Source organism: Mastigoproctus giganteus, chromosome 9 (assembly GCF_048544385.1).
Source record: "Mastigoproctus giganteus isolate SK-2022 chromosome 9, ASM4854438v1, whole genome shotgun sequence".
Classification (NCBI taxonomy): Eukaryota; Metazoa; Arthropoda; class Arachnida; order Uropygi; family Thelyphonidae; genus Mastigoproctus; species Mastigoproctus giganteus.
In genome coordinates, this window is record NC_143583.1 from 142205690 (window position 1) to 142225477 (window position 19788).

The 19788-nt window shown below is 37.5% G+C and overlaps 1 protein-coding gene across 1 annotated transcript in view; it reads left to right on the forward strand.

Annotated features, from left to right (window-relative positions):
- The window catches only part of LOC150080781 (uncharacterized), a 76638-nt gene that overhangs the window by 8809 nt on the left and 48041 nt on the right, over positions 1 to 19788 (forward strand). Inside the window, exon 2 of the mRNA XM_090381251.1 lies at positions 14059 to 14447. Coding sequence (XP_090237377.1) covers positions 14060 to 14447 — 388 coding nt within the window. The 5' untranslated portion in view covers position 14059. The remainder of the gene's footprint in view (positions 1 to 14058; positions 14448 to 19788) is intronic.

Here is a 19788-nt window from a genome sequence, read left to right on the forward strand (position 1 = left end):
CTGAGTCCAAGGAAGCTCTCATAATTATGGCTAAGGGTTTGCTTACTTCCTTTGCTGCCTCCTTTAATATAACTGGATAGATCCCATCCACCCCGGGTGCCTTTCTTGCGTTTATCTTCAACAGTTTCTCCTCCACTTTACTCTCAGTTATTACAAGATTCTCTAGCTTACTGCTAGAGTTGAATACACCTCTGGATTTCCCCTCGCTAAATAACTCCTCATGTGTGAATGTCGATGCAAAATATTCATTTAGTTTGTTAGCTGCCTGAGCAGGATCATCAACAGTTGACCCATTGATATCAAGTGGACCAATCTGATTCATCCCCTTCCTTCTAGAGTTTACATAAGTAGTAAAGAACTCTTTGCTGTTTTTCTTTGCATCCCTTGCTAAAGATTTCTCGTAATCTGCCTTCGCCTGCCTAACCTCCTTTGTAACTTGGTTACAGATCAACTTGTATCTATCATAGGCTTCTGTGTCATGTGTTAATTTGTATGTATCCCATGCATGTTTCTTCTCTGCCATTAACTGGTTCTTTAATTAGTGCCTCCATTAATTTTCCTGGAACAGAAGTTAAACTCACAGGTCTATAATTACTTGTGTCAGCCTTTGATCCTCCTTTGTGAATTGGGGTGACATTTGCACATCTCCGGTCTGTGGGTACCTCCCCTGACTCCAAGGAAGTGTGCTTTAAAGAAGAATTGGGGAAATTAGCATTAGTAGAGACACAGGATGCAAGAAAGCAAGCTTATGCAGCATCAATTATTAGAAGGGATGGACAAATGAGGTGGTAAAAGGTTTTTTTTTCCTCCCCATGATGTTCTATTGATTTGCTTTCTGGCATCATTTCATTATTGCCAATAACACTAATATTAGTTTTTGTACCTTTCCTAGCTATACATAATTATGGGAAATGACTGCAAAAATTTTTTTCTCGAGTTGTAGGAAAGGATAAAGATGATATCACTATTTAGGTTACTCATTCCTTAGTTGATTGATAGAACTTCTTAATGGACCGTTATTTGAAATTCGAAAAAAAAGTACGATAAAACCTTATTGTTAGTTTCTCCGATTTATTTTCGTTCGATATTTTGGACATATTATAATACACCACTGTGTTCAGTTAAGTAAAAAAGCCAAAAATTAATTTTTTATATTGAAATGAAAAAGGGATTAAATAGACACCATGCGAATGCCCTTGCTACAATTGAAGGCAAGAGTGAGTGAAGGTTAAAATAGTGGAATGATTTATTTCTTTCACTTTGTATTTATTTTAATTATGAGATTTGAATTCCATTCATGACATTAGTCATAGAAGTACAGTGCTATGCATTTGTTCAAATCATAGAATTAATATTCCAATATGAAAGTTCATTGATTTTTCCTTTTCTTTAATTTTGAAGTCCGTCTTCTCTTTGTGATCATAAAGAGAATAATAGTAATACAGCTTAACTGAAGGTACTCACCTCAAATAATCTGCTTAGTTGTATGGTGTTTAAGGCAAAGTTGTGGAAATTCAATTAAATCACATAGAAATGGAATTTAAAAATAAATAGAGTAGGGATTATTAAAACCTGTAATTAAATTTAAAATTTGCCCAAGGAAGAGGTGCACCACCTCGTCTCAGGTTGTCCTTTATAAAATGTTGAAATTATGAAGAACTTAGTTCTTCTCTTTCTTGGTGATTCCCTTCTACTTCTGACACACACACACTTTTTTTTTTCCTTTCTTTGGCTGGTGCAGCAAAAGCTTCAAGCTTCTTTGCACCATATGGCTAATTATAATAATAATAATAACTCCTTATGTGTGAATGTAGATGCAAAATATTCATTTAGTTTGTTAGCTACCTCGGCAGGATCATCAACAGTAGAACCATCGATAGCAAGTGGACTAATGAAAGTGGACTATTCAAGTGGAAGTGAGATTTGCTCAGAGGTAAATACCATCAGGGGTGAAGGGAAAGGTTTTTGCTTTTGTAAAGGCGACTACGGTGGTCTGAGACAGTATTTAAATTCTGTAAGGTGGGACCACCTGATGATGTTACCAACAGCAAATTCAAAATGGGAGGCATTCAAAGAATTAATCTTGGAAGCTACTAGGCTTTACATAGACTTTAGACCTAAATGGATGTCAGATGAACTTATGGGACATGTGGCAGAGAAGAAAATTGCATGGAATACATATAAATTAATGGGTGACATGGAAGCCTATGATAGATATAAGCTGGTCTGTAACCAAGTCACAAAGGAGATTAGGCATGCAAAGGCAGATCATCAGAAATCTTTAGCAAAGGATGCAAAGAAAAACAGAGAAGAATTCCTTACTTATGTAAACCTCTAGAAGGAAAGGGTGAATCAGATTGGTACACTGGATATTGATGATTAAACTGTTGATAATCCTGCTCAGGTGGCTAACAAACTAAATGAGTATTTTGCATCTACATTCACACATGAGGAGTTATTCAGGGAGTGGAATGCCAGAGGTGAATTAAACTCTGGCAGTGAGCTAGATGATTTTGTAATGAGAGGAAAGTAGTAGAGGAGAAATTGATGATAAACATAAAAAAGGCATCCGAGGTGGATGGGATCTATCCAGTTATATTAAAGGAGGCAGCAAAGGAAGTAAGCAAACCCTTAGTCATAATTATTAGAGCTTCCTTGGACTCAGGGGAGGTATCCATGGACTGTAGATGTGCAAATGTGACCCCAATTCACAAAAGAGGATCAAAGGGCGACACAAGTAATTATAGACCTGTTAGTTTAACTTCTGTTCCAGGAAATTTATGGAGTCACTGGTTAAAGAAGCACTGCAGGATCATCTAGACAAGACTTCAGTTATAGCTCATACATAGCATGGGTTTGTTAAGGGGAAGTCTTGTCTGACCAATTTGATTGGATACTATGATGTGGCCACAAAGGAACTGAATGCAGGGAATAACTTTGATATCATATATTTGGATCTTAGAGAGGCTTTTGATACTGTTGCACATAGAAGACTGCTGCACAAATTGGAGCAGTGTGGCATTGGAGGAAAATTGCTGCTATGGAAAAGCGATGGTTGAGTGGAAGAAGATGGAGAGTGGTAATCAATGGACCCTGCTCTTCGTGGACTAATGTTATTAGTGGAGTCTCTCGGGGTTCCGTGTTGGGTCCCTTGTTTTCTGTATTTATAAATGATATTGATGATGGTATATCACGTTTAATGTCCAAGTTTGCAGACAATACGAAGAATGACAGTACACTGCTGCAACAGGATCTAGAAAAGTTGTGCAGATGGGCTTGAGAGGTGGCAAATGAAGTTTAACATTGACAAATGTAAAGTACTACAAATGGGAAGCTGTAACCCCAGAATAACGTATCAACTCTGTGGAACTACACTGACAGTGGTAGAGAATGAAAAGGACCTGGGGGTAATTATGCAGGCAGATATGAAGTTTTCTGAGTAGTGCAGACGGTCTGCAAGAGTAGCTCATGGTGTCTTGTCAATGATATACAGGAATTTTTCTAGCAGGGATAAGAAGGTGATTATCCCCTTATATAAGGCAATGATCAGGTCACACCTGGTATACAAAGGTCTGGAGACCTCATATTAAGAAGAATATAGAGCTGTTGGAACAAACACAGAGAAGGGCAACAAGATTAGTGGATGGAACGAAGGGTTGCTGTTACGAAGAAAGGCTTACGTTTTGCAGATTACAGTGTCTGGAGACTAGGCAACTGCGAGGTGATCTGGTTGAGGTGTATAAAGCCTTGAATGTTTTTAGCATGCTCAATGCCGATGGATTCTTCCTCTTGCTCAGAATAATCACCTGAGAGGGCATAAATTCAAATTGAGGAAGGGCTAGTTGTAGGATTGATGTGCGGAAGTTTGCCTTTAGCCAGTGGGTGGTTGATTCAGTCTTCCATCTTTTGTTGTGGAAGTTGATAGGCTAAATAAATTTAAGGCTGAGCTGGACAGGTATTTGGAACGAACCTAGTGGTTTTTTTTTTTTTTAATTGGCTGATGCTGCATAATCTTGCTTTCTTGCATTGTATGCCTCTACTAATGCTAATCTGATTCATACCCTTCCTTCTGGAGTTTACATAAGTAAGGAACTCTTTGCTGTTTTTCTTTGCATCCTTTGCAAAGATTTCTCGTAATCTACCTTTGCCTACCTAACCTCCTTTGTGACGTGGTTACAGACCAGCTTATATCTATCATAGGCTTCTGTGTCACCTGTTAATTTATATGTATCCATGCATATTTCTTCTAGCCACATGTCTAATTATTTCATCTGACATCCATTTAGGCCTAAATCTTGAACAATATTTCTTAGTTGGTATGAAAAGCCTAGTAGCTTCCAAAATTATTTCTTTGAATGCTTCCCATTTTGAATTTGCTGTTGGTAACATCATCAGTTGGTCCCACCATGTAGAATTGAAATACTGTCTCAGACCACCGTAGTCACCTATTACGAAAACAAAAACCCTTCCCTTTACCCGTGATAGAAGTTACCTCTTTGAGTAAATCACTGCCACCTAGTCGTTCCTTTATCTGCAGATTCTTAATGCATGAAGAATCACTACTGATAATCAAATCAAGAGTATTGCTCCCTCTAGTTGCCTCCCGAACATGCTGATTTAGAAAACAATCATCCAATAAATCCACAAAAGCCTTGCTAGTGTGTGAGTGACCAAACCACAAATTCCAGTCAATCTCTGGGAAATTAAAATCCCCCATTACAAGACACTCTGATTTACTGGTCCACTCTATTTTTTTAGCATTAGCATTAGCAAAGGCACATGATGCAAGAAAGCAAGCTTATATAGCATCAGCCAAAAAAAAAAAAACAAAAAAAACCCTTATTTCACCCATCCAGTTGCTCCAAATATCTGTCAAGTTCTGCCTTGAATATATTTAAGCTATCAACTTCTACAACGACAGATAGAAGTTTATTCTAGCAATCAGCCACCCGCTGGCTAAAGGCAAAGAATTTCTCTGCACAATTGCTCATTATACTTTGTAAGAGGACCCCTTCGTTTCCCCCAGCTTTCATCCATATGCATTCTAAAAGAACACATTCCAGTGAGCCACAGTTCTTTAAGTGGTTTAGAGAATTGTGACCATTTAGAATGCATACACAAGTGATTGTCTGTTTTGGAAAAGATTATATTGACAAAAACTCTTGATATGGGACTTCAGTGGAGCAAAAAGTTTTTTCATATTAATGAAAAAAGCAAGTACATTTTGGACATTTGGCTTTAGACACCAAAATTCGCAGTTGCATCACTGTCTATACGACGTAGCCGAGTGGTCAGGAGCGAGAGTGCATAGCACGCATTCCTTGAGTAAACCGGAGTTCAAGCCCGTGAATACTGAATACGATAAATATTTATATTGACGATTTATTGTAAACTCTACTGACTTGGTTGTCGTGCCGGAGTATACACAGAAAATTTATTCTAAACAACAATTACTTCTCTTTTCAAAATATGTGTTATTTTTCCTGAGCCTATTAGTAACTGATCTTAGGCCCTATTGAACCAGTGTAACCTATGACAAATAAATGGATTTATTCCATTCATTCATTCATAATTTTATTATTAGGCTGAAGGAAAATTTCCATATCTATTCTACAACTATCCTTTTTCAATTTAAATTAAATTTTTTTTCCTTTTGCTTGTTGGTTGAGAAAGAGTAAACATTCAATTGACTCTTGCACAGTTTAATTTGCAGACATTGCAGTTTACAGAACAAGTCTTTTTTTTGGTAACAACATTCTTTAGTGTTCCCAACTAATCTAGTTTGCTCTTCTGTGCACTCTTTTTAACAGATTCATACCCTATAAGATTTTCTCGAATACTGTATGCAGTATTCAAGATGTTTCCTAACCAAAAGTTAGTCTACAAATTATCTCTCCCCATTTGCCATTAACAGCCATTATAGTTGTGGAATGGATGTAGAAATTTGCCATCAGGAAAATAATTCATTACTACTGAATCAGTTTTTCTGTAGTGTTGTGCAAGTAGGAAGTTTGAATGAAAGATGGGGGGAGCAAATGGAACGTGTGAAATTTTTTTTTTTTTTTTTTTTCTCTTGATACTATTATGAGCTTGCTTCCTTACATTATTATTTCTCAGTGCTACTCCTGAGAGCTTACACTCTTTAGTAGAATTTTATGTATGTACAGTGTAGAGAAAATTAATAGTAACTTGCCTGTTTCAAATTATTTTTTGGGTCTAAAATACTAAAATACATGTTTATTTATAATTTTTTTTATTATTTTTTTTAACAAAAAGTAGTGACACTACAAAATTCATATTCTTGGGATGATATTAACTGAAGAAAATATCAGTTTTATAAAAATAATAAATTCTGGAGTATATCACTAATGGGTAAAGTAATTGCAACCAATAGTAGTTTTTTTTTTTAACTTTAATAGTACTTACCTAAAAGCACATAATATTTTATTGAATATTATTATTAATCATATGGTGTAAGGAAGCCTGAGGCTTATGCTGCACCAGCCAAAAAGAAAGAAAAAAAATTTCTGAATTACCCAAAAGGTGATATAGTTGTACACGTTGGCACTAATGACATTAAGAGTAGGAGACCGGCGGAATTACTTGACAAGTACAGGTCACTGATGAAAAAAAGCCGTGAATTAGGGTTGAAATTGAAAGTGTCTGCAATTCTGCCCAGACACGATAGGAGGGAGTATATGATGAGAGCCCTGTCAATCAATTCGGCCCTGGAAAGATTGTGCAGGGCTCAAGGGGTAGAATTTTTTTCAGCCTGGTCTGTACTTGTTAACAGGAGAGACTGCTTCTACAGGGATGGGATACACTTAAATAGAAAGGGTGCAAGAATGTTTGCTGATGCTATCGAGGCAATGTTAGGTGGGTCGGAAAACTGCTAGATTGGGGGGATACAAGGACTAATAGATTAACAGTAGCCACTGGCAGAGGTGAAAGTGATTCTTGCACTGCTTCTATTGGAATGAGCCGCAGCCTGGAAAATAAGATGCAGGATATTTCAGAGACTGCTGGGAATCATTGGGGTACAAGTAAACACATGGGTTGTGTTAGGGTAGCTAAGAAAAAGAACAGGTGCATGTATACTTGTGTGTACACCAATGCTAGGAGTTTAGTAAATAAATTTGATGAATTTGAGGTATTGCTCAAAACATCAAAGGCAGATATTGTGGGGATTTCAGAGACGTGGTGTCACACAGATATAAGAAATGCAGAACTGGAATTTGGGGAGTACAATGTGTACAGAAAGGATAGACAGGATAGGAAGGGAGGAGGGGTTATGCTATTAATTAAGAAACACATAAAATCCAAGGAAGTGAAGCCAGTCGACATCGCTGGACAGTGCAGTGTCGAGTCAGTTTGGTGTGACATAAGCATTGGGAGATCAAAATTGAGAGTAGGAGTGTGCTATAGGCCTAATGACTCTGATGAGTATAATAAGAAACTGTTCGGAGAAATAGAGTGGGCCAGTAAATCAGAGAGTCTTATAATGGGGGATTTTAATTTCCCAGATATTGACTGGAATTTGGGGGCTGGTCACTCACACAGTAGCAAGGCTTTTGTGGATTTATTGGATGATTGTTTTCTACATCAGCATGTTCGGGAGGCAACTAGAGGGAGTAATACTCTTGATTTGATTATCAGTAGTGATTCTTCATGCATTCAGAATCTGCAGATAAATGAACCACTTGGTGGCAGTGATCACAGTGTGCTGAAGTGGGAGTTACTCAAAGAGGTAACTACCATTAGGGGTAAAGGGAAGGGGTATTGCTTTCGTAAAGGCGACTACAATGGACTGAGACAGTATTTAAATTCTATACAGTGGGATCAACTGATGATATTGCCAACAGCAAATTCAAAATGGGAAGCATTCAAAGAACTTATCGTGGAAGCTACTAGGCTTTACATACCAACTAAGAAATATTGTTCAAGGTTTAGGCCTAAATGGTTGTCAGATGAACTAATGAGGCATATGGCAGAGAAGAAAAATGCATGGGATACATACAAATTAACACGTGACACGGATGCCTATGATAGATACAAGTTGATCTGTAACCAAGTTACAAAGGAGGTTAGGCAGGCGAAGGCAGATTACGAGAGATCCTTGGCAAGGGATGCGAAGAAAAACAGCAAAGAGTTCTTTACTTATGTAAACTCTAGAAGGAAGGGGATGAATCAGATTGGTCCACTTGAGATCGATGGGTCAACTGTTGATGACCCTGCTCGGGTAGCTAACAAACTAAATGAATATTTTGCATCGACATTCACACATGAGGAGTTATTCAGCGAGGGGAATGCCAGAGGTGTATTCAACTCTAGCAGTAAGCTAGAGAATCTTGTAATAACTGAGAGCAAAGTGGAGGAGAAATTGTTGAAGATAAACACAAGAAAGGCACCTGGGGTGGATGGGATCTATCCAGTTATATTAAAGGAGGCAGCAAAGGAGGTAAGCAAACCCTTAGCCATAATTATGAGAGCTTCCTTGGACTCAGGGGAGGTACCCATTGACTGGAGATGTGCAAATGTGACCCCAATTCACAAAGGGGGATCAAAGGCTGACACAAGTAATTATAGACCTGTGAGTTTAACTTCTGTTCCCGGAAAATTAATGGAGGCACTGGTGAAAGAAGCACTGCAGGATCATCTAGACAAGACTTCAGTTATAGCTAGGACACAGCATGGTTTTGTTAAGGGGAAGTCTTGCCTGACCAATTTGATTGGATACTATGATGCAGTCACAAAAGAACTGGATGCAGGGAATAACTTTGATATTATATACTTGGATCTTAGAAAGGCTTTTGATACTGTTGCACATGGAAGACTGCTGCACAAATTGGAGCAGTGTGGCATTGGAGGCAAGTTGCTGCTATGGATAAAGGGGTGGTTGAGGGGGAGAAGACAGAGAGTGGTAATCAATGGACACTGCTCATCGTGGACTAATGTTATTAGTGGAGTCCCTCAGGGTTCAGTATTGGGGCCTTTATTGTTTTCTGTATTTATAAATGATATTGATGATGGTATATCAGGCTTAATGTCCAAGTTTGCAGACGATACAAAGGTTGGCAGGGTTGTCAAGGACACTACTGACACTATGCTGCTGCAACAGGATTTGGAAAGGTTGAGCAGATGGGCTTCGAGGTGGCAAATGAAGTTTAACATTGACAAATGTAAAGTACTACATATGGGAAACAGCAACCCCAGAGCAACGTATCAACTCTGTGGTACTACACTGACAGTGGTAGAGAATGAAAGGGACCTGGGGGTGGTGGTGCAGGCAGATATGAAGTTCTCTGAGCAGTGCAGACGAGCTGCAAGAGTAGCTCATGGTGTATTGTCAATGATATATAGAAATTTTTCTAGCAGGGATAAGGAGGTGATTATTCCCTTGTATAAGGCAATGGTCAGGCCACACCTAGAGTACTGTATACAGGCCTGGAGGCCTCATTTCAGGAAGGATGTAGAGCTGCTGGAACGAGTACAGAGAAGGGCAACTAGATTGGTGAATGGGACAAAGGGGTTCTCTTACGAAGAAAGGCTTAAGTTTTGCAAATTACAGTGTCTGGAAACTAGGCACCAGCGGGGTGATCTGATAGAGGTGTACAAAGCCTTGAATGGTTTGAGCATGCTCAATGCTGATGGGATTCTTCCTCTAGCTCAGAAAAATCACCTGAGAGGGCATAAATTCAAATTGAGGAAAGACAGATGTAGGATAGATGTGCGGAAATTTGCCTTTAGCCAGCGGGTGGTTGGTGGGTGGAACAGACTTCCATCCCTTGTCGTGGAAGTTGATAGCCTAAATAAGTTTAAGGCTCAGCTGGACAGGTATTTCGAACGAACAGAGGGGTGAAGTGGAAGTGGTTATTTTTATTTATTTATGTTACTTTTTTTTTTTTTTTTTTTTTTTTTTTTTTTGGCTGATGCTGCATAAGCTTGCTTTCTTGCATCAAATGCCTCTACTAATGCTAATGCTAATGCTAATACCCTGAGAGAGAGTAGTAGAAGGGAATCACCAAGAAAGAGAAGAATGATGATATCCAGCTCAGGATATCACCAGGGGCTCACATACTCACCAGATGTGAATCCATGGGATGGATCAGTCCAAGAGAATGTATTTTTTTTTTTTTTATGTAACCCCAAACACAAAAGGTATTAGAACCTATAGCACTTAGTACCATGCTTGGGTTGGAGGTTGAGAAGACAAAAACAGATATTTGTTGACATTGGACTTGAACTTCTGTAGACTGTAATTTTCAGGAAATACGTATGAACGAAGGTTGTTCCAGAAAAAGCAGTTGAATGAATAAACGAGGAAGATGAAAAGTTGGTTCTGTGGTTTGAAGTTGAACAGTAAATGGATGTTGGCTTGTGGCTGCACATGTTCGGACTGTTTTGAAAGAGAGAGCAGGAATTATAGAAGCTAATTCAAGTTGAAGCTGATTGAGCAGGACAAGGTTTCTCAAAATGGAAAGTGGAATGCAATGTGCTATCATCGGCAAAACTATGGATAGGATTTCCAGTCAATGGAAGAAAGTCATTAATATACAAGAGGAAAAGAGTGGGGGAAAGAACTGAACCTTGGGGGACACCGGCATTAGTGGAGAAGTTAGAAGACAGAGAGCCATCTACCATCACCGTCAGTGAGCAATCAGAGAGAAAACTGGATAACCAATTACTAAAAATAGTTGGCAAACCATAAGAGGGAAGCTTGTGTAGAAGACCTTTATGTCAGACATGATCGAAAGCCTTTGAGATGTCAAGAGCAACTACTTGTGTTTCACCTAACCTTTCCATTGAATTAGTCCATAAATGGGTAACATAAGCCAGAATATCACCAGTGGATCGACACAGGCGGAATCCATACTGGCGATCGTTGAAGGGATGGAAGGTTTCTAGATAGTTTGAGTTGGCGGTTAATTGATTTCTCCACTACTTTAGAAAGAGTAAAAGTAATTGCAATGGGATGATAATTGGATGGGAGGGATTTGTCACCCTTTTTAGGAACTGGCTGGATATGAGCAAATTTCCAAGCAGAAGGAAAAACACCTTTGAAATAAGAAAGTGAAAAAAGGCAACATAGAATAGGAGTAAGTTCAGGAGCACAGGTTTTGAGAACAAGTGGAGAAATACCATCAGAACCTGGAGCTTTCTTAGCATCAAGATTCGTCAAAATCCTTCTGACATCCTTTTGACGTAAGACCACAGGAGGCATTGAATGGAGTGTGTTGGGAATGGTGGAAGGTGTTTTACCAAGATCATTAATACATGAGTTGGAAGAAAAATGGTATGCTAGTAGGTCAGCTTTATCCTTGGCTGAAGTGACAACAGAACCATCTGGTTTGCACAGAGGCGGGAGCAGAGATGGGCAAAAGTTGCGACCAGTAGCTTTGGCAAGAGACCAGAATGCTCGGCTACCATTAGGGCAAGAAGCAAGTTTTCTACTCTTAGCCTGTTCAAACTCTAGTTTTGACTGATTAATAACTGCTTTACATTTGTTGCTAGCTTTGGTGTAGGCAGAAAATGAAACTGAAGAATTAGATACAAGCCAATTACAATATGCAACATTCTTCTCTTGAACAGCCTTAGCACATTTATTGGAAAACCAAGGTTTAGATAAAGGACGAGATTTTAAAGTGGAGTGTGGGATAAAGGATTCCATTCCTGCAAGAATAATTTCACTGACACGATCTGAGCAAATGTTGACATCAGAAATTTTGAAACAGTAATCCAACCAAATTAAAGAAGAAAAGAAATCTCGCAGGTCATCCCATTTTGTATTCTTGTAATGCCAAACAACACGTGGTTTGGAGTAGCCATGAGATAAAGGTTCCATTGGAGAAGAGACAATCACCAAGTTGTGATCTGAAGTGCCTAAAGGACCTCTCACTTCGACCATGTACTTAGAACGGTTGTTTGTGAGAAAAAGCTGAAGCGTATTGGCCGTATAATTAGGATTGTTCGGTATTCTTGTAGGTAAATGAACAATCCGTGCAAAGTCATTATTAATTGCAAAAGCCTCAGCATCTCGACCAGCTGGGTCGGTGTGACTAGAAAACGGAAGCCAGCTGGAGTTGTGAACATTAAAATCACCAAGGAAAATTACCTCACTGTTAGGAAAGTTGGACTGGAGAAAGTCAAGTTGCAAAGAGAGGAAGTCAAAGAGTATAATAGTAATAATAGCTTTATAACATCCATCAACTTGTGTTTCTTATGAGATATTTTTTATTAACCCCTTTTTTAAATTTCTGCATGTCAGATTTTCTGGTTCAATTTCAGGTGAATTACTGGGCCCAAATAATATTTTCGCATTTTTCGATGACAAATATTGCTTTACACTCTTTGCTTGGTGACACAGTGCAGTCATCTTGAAAAATGAGTTCTCAGTTATTGAACAGCTCTCTCACTGAGGATATTATCAGGGAAGAATGTATATTACAGCATCCACAGTGCTGTCAAAGAATTTCAGCCTTCCATGCTCTTGCCTGGAAAACATAAAATTCATAGTCTTGATTGTATATAAAGCATGCAGAGAATCACTGCAGCTGTTAAAGACTTCTTTTGATTCAAATTCAGATGCCTTGCGTAACAGGTCGGTAATTACTCACGCACTCTTTGATTCCCTTTGTGAATTGGGAATATATTTGCACATATCTAGTCCATGGGACTTATCCTGAAACCAAGGATTCTCTCATAATTATGGCTGTCTGCTTACCTCCTATGCTGCCTCCCTTAACATAAATGGATAGATTTCATCCACCCCAGATTTTTTTTCTTACATATAACTTCAGCAATTTCTCTTCAACTTTCCTCTCAGTTATTACAAAATCTTTTAGCTCCCGGGTATGAGTTTGATAAATTGCTGACATCCACTCCCTTAAAGAGTTCCTCATGTGTGACTGTAGATGCAAAGTACTTATTCAACTTGTCAGCAACCTGAGCAGGATCAACAGTTGAATCATCGATATCAAGTGGACCTATGTGATTCATCCCTTTGCTTCTAACTGCTGATAATCACGTGAAGAGAGTATTGCTCTCGCTCTTGTTGCCTCTGTATCCTGCTGCTGTAGAAAACAGTCATCCAGTAAATATACAAAAGTCTTGCTAGTGTGCGAGTGGCAAACCCACAACTTCCAGTCAATATCTGAAAAGTTAAAATCCCAATGATAAGACAATCTGATTTACTGGCCCATTCTATTTCTCTGTATGGTTGTTCATTGTACTCTTAAGAGTTATTAAGCCTATAGCACAATCCTACTCTCATTTTTGCTTACCCAGTGCTTATGTCACACCACACTGACTCAACATTGCACTGTTCATCTGTTCTGCTGCCTTATGCCAAGCAGATGCCACATAGCATGTGGCATCTGCTTGGTATAAAACAGCAGAAAATACATACATTCTATTGAAATGCATAGGCCTTTTTAAAGCTCCACTTGGATTTAGCAACTAATTTCAGAAATATTATGTTGCTTTTGTTCCTTAATGTAAATGTGTTCTTCCATTCATAATTTTATTACCAAAGGCGATGTAATTATTTCATTGAATGTTAAATTTGTATGGTTTGGTTTGATTGTTAATTTTAATAATTTGTAGCCTCTTGTAGAATGAGGGATAAAATGGTTTAGGAAATATTATGCACTTTTTCTTGAGGTAGTTGAACTTCGAAGTCCTATGACACATCTTCAATCTGTCATTTTTTCTAACATGTTTGCTTCTTCTTCTTGTATTGCCCTTTTCGATTTGGCTGCAAGCTGTTTTATGCCTTTTTTTATGTTTTTGTTTTTATATTTAAAAGTTACTTGGATAGGATATTTCAAAAGTACAATCCGGATATTGAACTGTGGACAAGCTCTTTGTAATAATTCTTTTTACATGTATAATATATTGTGTAATATATTCTTTTTCTACAAGCTTAGTTAATGATAAAAGTATGGTTCTAATATAAAAAAAGTTATTTGTACTTAAATTATGATATGTATAATACTCTCATGAAATATAAGAGCCAGAAATGTTTTATTTTATTTTATTTATTTACTTTATTTTTTGCAGAATGGAAATTTGGAATTTGCCATCAGAAATATTAGAAAGAATATTTAGTAATTTAGATGGTCAGTCTTTAGGCCGTGCCGAACAAGTTTGTCAGGCATGGTTTAGCATTATACACAACATGCAAAGAATTTCTGATGTTTGGAAAAGATGTTGTCTTAAAGAAATATCAAGAACAGTTCTCGAAGAATTGGTTGGCAATCTAGATCTATCTTACCAGAAACTTTCTAATGAATATAAGGCAAGCCATAGCCGAGAAAATGCCATCCTAATAAACTGGAGAAAAATATATATTCAGTGGTTTCGTGGTCATATGGTGCCTAAATGGCCTTATTGGACAAAATGTATATCAACATTCAATATGAATCCTGTTTCTTGTGTCAAAATATCAGGTAATATTGTTTTTGTTAATTAGTATCATAAATGCCATGCAGAATGTATTTAGAATATTAGAAAGTGTCTGTGTGCTGTAATAAGACTGTATTAGAAATAAGAATCTAAATTTAATTTTGAAGTTAAGTTAAAAGTGAAAAAACATTGGTTAGTGTAATTTATTTTATTTTTATGGTATTCTGCAGTATTTTTGGTTCAAGCATTACTTAACATTAGCCTTATTTATTTGCACTTGTGATTTCATAGTTCTGTACTAACAGCATATTCAAAGTAAAATACTCCCTCCTTGTATTTATTGTTTATTGCTTTTATTTCTTCACATTAAAAAAAGCATTGTTTTTAATTTTTGGATTTTCATATCTGATTGGACTGGAAGAGTAGTGTGTGTGTTTTTTGTGAGTAGGCTAAGTAACTTGAAATTGAACATCCTATTCACTTTTACTTAATTTTCAGCTAGAAACACATTACATACAGCAGTAAAGAAGCTTAAAAATAGCCAAGTATTTTTGGTATAAGAATTACTCGTATGCATTAGTAATACAAGGTTTCACCAAAACGTTCAGTGAATGAACTTATTTTTCAGTACTGTATATAGCATTAGTAAAAAGGTCATTAGCAAGGCTTACAGTGACATCTTTTTAACTATGCACATCAAGTTTTAACTTGCTGTATGCAGAAAACTACTTTGACTGTTAATTTAAATGTGACAAATTTAGAAAATTAGTCGCATTTAAATTAAATGCAACTAAATTAATACCTAAAAATCATTGTTCACAGCATCTAATTTCCATGGTATATGTGAAACCAGTTATGCACAGTTGCTAATAGGTTATAATCATTAAAGTGTGTAGTCAGCTTAATATCTTTTATGAAAAGATATTAAGCTGATATCTCTTTCTGGTAAGAATTAGAAATGTAATTGTGTCGAAAATGTTTAGAAACCATCACTGATGGGCTATGAGTGAAAAGTGCTTAGTGTTTAAGGGTATTATATAGTAATTGTAATATAGGTATTTTATACAGTAATTCTAATTTTATATTATGTTTAAAAATTTATTCTGCATATTTCTTTAACCAGTGTCATATTAATGTTTAAATGTTATTAAAGAAAATGAATTGGTTTTGAAATGAGTAGAAAAGAACTTCGAGAAACGTTGCTTTATTATTTTATTTTATTTTTTTTTGAAAAATTAATGCTGAGCCAAATACTTCAAATTCAACTGTAATTGATGATAAAAAGCAATCAGAATTTGTCTATCCAAAATAAATAAAAAGGTCTAGTTTTCTTCTGTGGCATAATTCTGATATTACTTAAAACAGGTTTTATTATTTGACAAGCATCAAAAAAAAGTTTGTTAAAACTGTGGTATGTCATTTGTGGAATTATTGAACAAGATCCAGCAAGGTCTTCCCCTATATTTTGAAGGCAAAGCAACTATAAATAAATCACTTAAGTTCTTTCAGAAAATAGTTTTTTTTTTTTTTTTTGGTTTTTTTTTTAAAATAAATCACTTGAGTTTGTTGTACTTAATTTTCTTCATTACTAAAAGCAATTGTTGAATAATTAATACAACCTTGTTTAGTGGAAGCATACAGAAATTTTTGGATCCAACAGCCAGAGAACAAATGATGTGATTGGGTATAGGATTGGTGAAGAGTCGATGGAAATTGAAGGCCAATGTATCTAAAAATCAAAATGGTTTGCATTTCAAATGGATACCAGTGAACTGATGTATCGGATAAAGCCATACTTTCATGCTGCATATATTTTATTGATTTAAAGATAGTGATATGACAGGGTTCCTGTGGTACATCAAAATTAATTCCTGAACTGCCAGTTTTGAAATATTCAAGGCAATAAATAGGTACATTTGAAAGTAAATCTCTGGATTGATAAAAATTATTGGTCTGTGTACAGATGTAACTGAGTTATACTGAGTTATGCAAAGCCATTAGAAAGAGACTCAGAGAGGACATAAGAAGATTTAACACAAGAAAAGTAGAACAAGCATTAAGGGAAAACAAAGGATTTAAATCAGCAGCCATGAGCAGTAATACAGAAAGACAAATGATACTGAAACTGAAGAATAGCGATGGTGTACTTATAAACAGCAGAGAAGGCATAATTCAAATAGCAGAAGACTACTATAGAGAATTATACAAGGAGCGAGGGAATGATACCAGCAGTGGGGAAGATGGATTGCAAATTAGCAACACATACGACATACCCGATATTCTTCCTGATGAGGTAGAACATGCATTAAAGAAAATGAACAATCGGAAAGCCCCGGGGGAAGATGAAGTTACTGTAGAGTTGTTAAAATTGGGAGGAAGAGACATAACACAAAAACTGGCAACGCTCTTCACAAAGTGCATTAGAAAAGGTGTGATGCCTAAGCAGTGGAATAATGCAATCATAGTTTTGCTGCATAAGAAAGGAGATAAATCAGAAATTGGAAATTATAGACCAATTAGTTTGTTATCCCATATCTACAAGTTGTTCACAAGGGTCATTACTAACAGATTAGAAAGAATACTCGATGAGAATCAACCGAAAGAGCAAGCTGGCTTTAAGACAGGATTTTCAACTATGGATCACCTTCACGTAATATCACAGCTAATGGAGAAAGCAAATTAATATAAAACACCATTATGCCTGGCATTTGTGGATTATGAAAAGACATTTGACTCCATACAGCATAAGGCAATGTTTCGGGCACTGGAAAGACAAGGCATAGATACTCCATATATTATGATTTTGAAGAAAATATATGAGAGTGCTACATCCTTTATTAGACTAGAAAAAGACAGTAGGAAATTTAAAATCGAGAAAGGAGTTCGACAAGGAGACACACTATCTCCGAAGCTGTTTACTGCTGCCCTTGAGGAAGCTTTCAGAAGATTAGACTGGTCGCAGAAAGGAGTCAGTGTGAACGGAGAGTACCTAAACCATTTACGATTTGCAGATGACATTGTGGTCATAAGCCACTATCCCAAAGAATTAGAGGAAAATCTTAATCAGTTATGCACAGTTAGTAAGGATTTTGGACTAAAGATGAATATGGCTAAAACAAAAGTAATGATGAACAAGTATGCCACGGAAAGGGAAATAATGATTGAAGGAGCAGTAATTAGCATTAGCATTAGTAGAGGCATTTGATGCAAGAAAGCAAGCTTATGCAGCATCAGCCAAAAAAAAAAAAAAAAAACCCACTTCCACTTCACCCCTCTGTTCGTTCAAAATACCTGTCCAGCTGAGCCTTAAACTTATTTAGGCTATCAACCTCCACCACAAGGGATGGAAGTCTGTTCCACCAACCAACCACCCGCTGGCTAAAGGCAAATTTCCGCACGTCTATCCTACATCTGTCTTTCCTCAATTTGAATTTATGCCCTCTCAGGTGATTTTTCTGAGCTAGAGGAAGAATCCCATCAGCATTGAGCATGCTTAAACCATTCAAGGCTTTATACACCTCTATCAGATCACCTCGCTGGTGCCTAGTCTCCAGACACTGTAATTTGCAAAACTTAAGCCTTTCTTCGTAAGAGCACCCCTTTGTTCCATTCACTAATCTTGTTGCCCTTCTCTGTACTCGTTCCAGCAGCTCTACATCCTTCTTGAAATGAGGCCTCCAGACCTGGGTGTGGCCTGACCATCGCCTTATACAATGGAATAATCACCTCCTTATCCCTGCTGGAAAAATTCCTGTATATCATTGACAATACTCCATGAGCTACTCTTGCAGCCCTTCTGCACTGCTCAGAGAACTTCATATCTGCCTGCACAACCACCCCCAAGTCCCTTTCATTCTCTACCACTGTCAGTGTAGTACCACAGAGTTGATACGTTGCTCTGGGGTTGCTGTTTCCCATGTGTAGTACTTTACATTTATCAATGTTAAACTTCATTTGCCACCTCTCAGCCCATCTGCTCAACCTTTCCAGATCCTGTTGCAGCAGCATAGTGTCAGTAGTGTCCTTGACAACCCTGCCAACCTTTGTATCGTCTGCAAACTTGGACATTAAGCCCGATATACCATCATCAATATCATTTATAAATACAGAAAACAATAATGGACCCAACACTGAGCCCTGAGGGACTCCACTAATAACATCAGTCCACGATGAGCAGTGTCCATTGATTACCACTCTCTGTCTTCTCCCCCTCAACCACCCCTTTATCCATAGCAGCAATTTGCCTCCAATGTCACACTGCTCCAATTTGTGTAGCAGTCTTCCATGTGCAACAGTATCAAAAGCCTTTCTAAGATCCAAGTATATAATATCAAAGTTATTCCCTGCATCCAGTTATTTTGTGACTGCATCATAGTATCCAATCAAGTTGGTCAGGCAAGACTTCCCCTTAACAAAACCATGCTGTGTCTGAGCTATAACTGAAGTCTTGTCTAAATGATCCTGCAGTGCTTCTTTAACCAGTGCCTCCATTAATTTTCCTGGAACAGAAGTTAAGCTCACAGGTCTATAATTACTTGTGTCAGCCTTTGATCCTCCTTTGTGAATTGGGGTCACATTTGCACATTTCCAGTCTATGGGTACCTCCCCTGAGTCCAAGGAAGCTCTCATAATTATGGTTAAGGGTTTGCTTACTTCCTTTGCTGCCTCCTTTAATATAACTGGATAGATCCCATCCACCCCGGGTGCCTTTCTTGTGTTTATCTTCAACAGTTTCTCCTCCACTTTACTCCCAGTTATTTCAAGATTCTGTAGCTTACTGCTAGAGTTGAATACACCTCTGGCATTCCCCTCGCTGAATAACTCCTCATGTGTGAATGTCGATGCAAAATATTCATTTAGTTTGTTAGCTACCTGAGCAGGATCATCAACACTTGACCCATCAATATCAAGTGGACCAATCTGATTCACCCCCTTCCTTCTAGAGTTTACATAAGTAAAGAACTCTTTGCTGTTTTTCTTTGCATCCCTTGCCAAGGATTTCTCGTAATCTGCCTTCGCCTGCCTAACCTCCTTTGTAACTTGGTTGCATATCAACTTGTATCTATCATAGGCTTCTGTGTCATGTGTTAATTTGTATGTATCCCATGCATTTTTCTTCTCTGCCATATGCCTCATTAGTTCATCCGACATCCATTTTGGCCTAAACCTTGAACAATATTTCTTAGTTGGTATGTAAAGCCTAGTAGCTTCCAAGATAAGTTCTTTGAATGCTTCCCATTTTGAATTTGCTGTTGGTAACATCATCAGTTGGTCCCACTGTATAGAATTTAAATACTGTCTCAGTCCATCGTAGTCGCCTTTACGGAAGCAATAACTCTTCCCTTTACCCCTAATGGTAGTTACCTCTTTGAGTAAATCCCACTT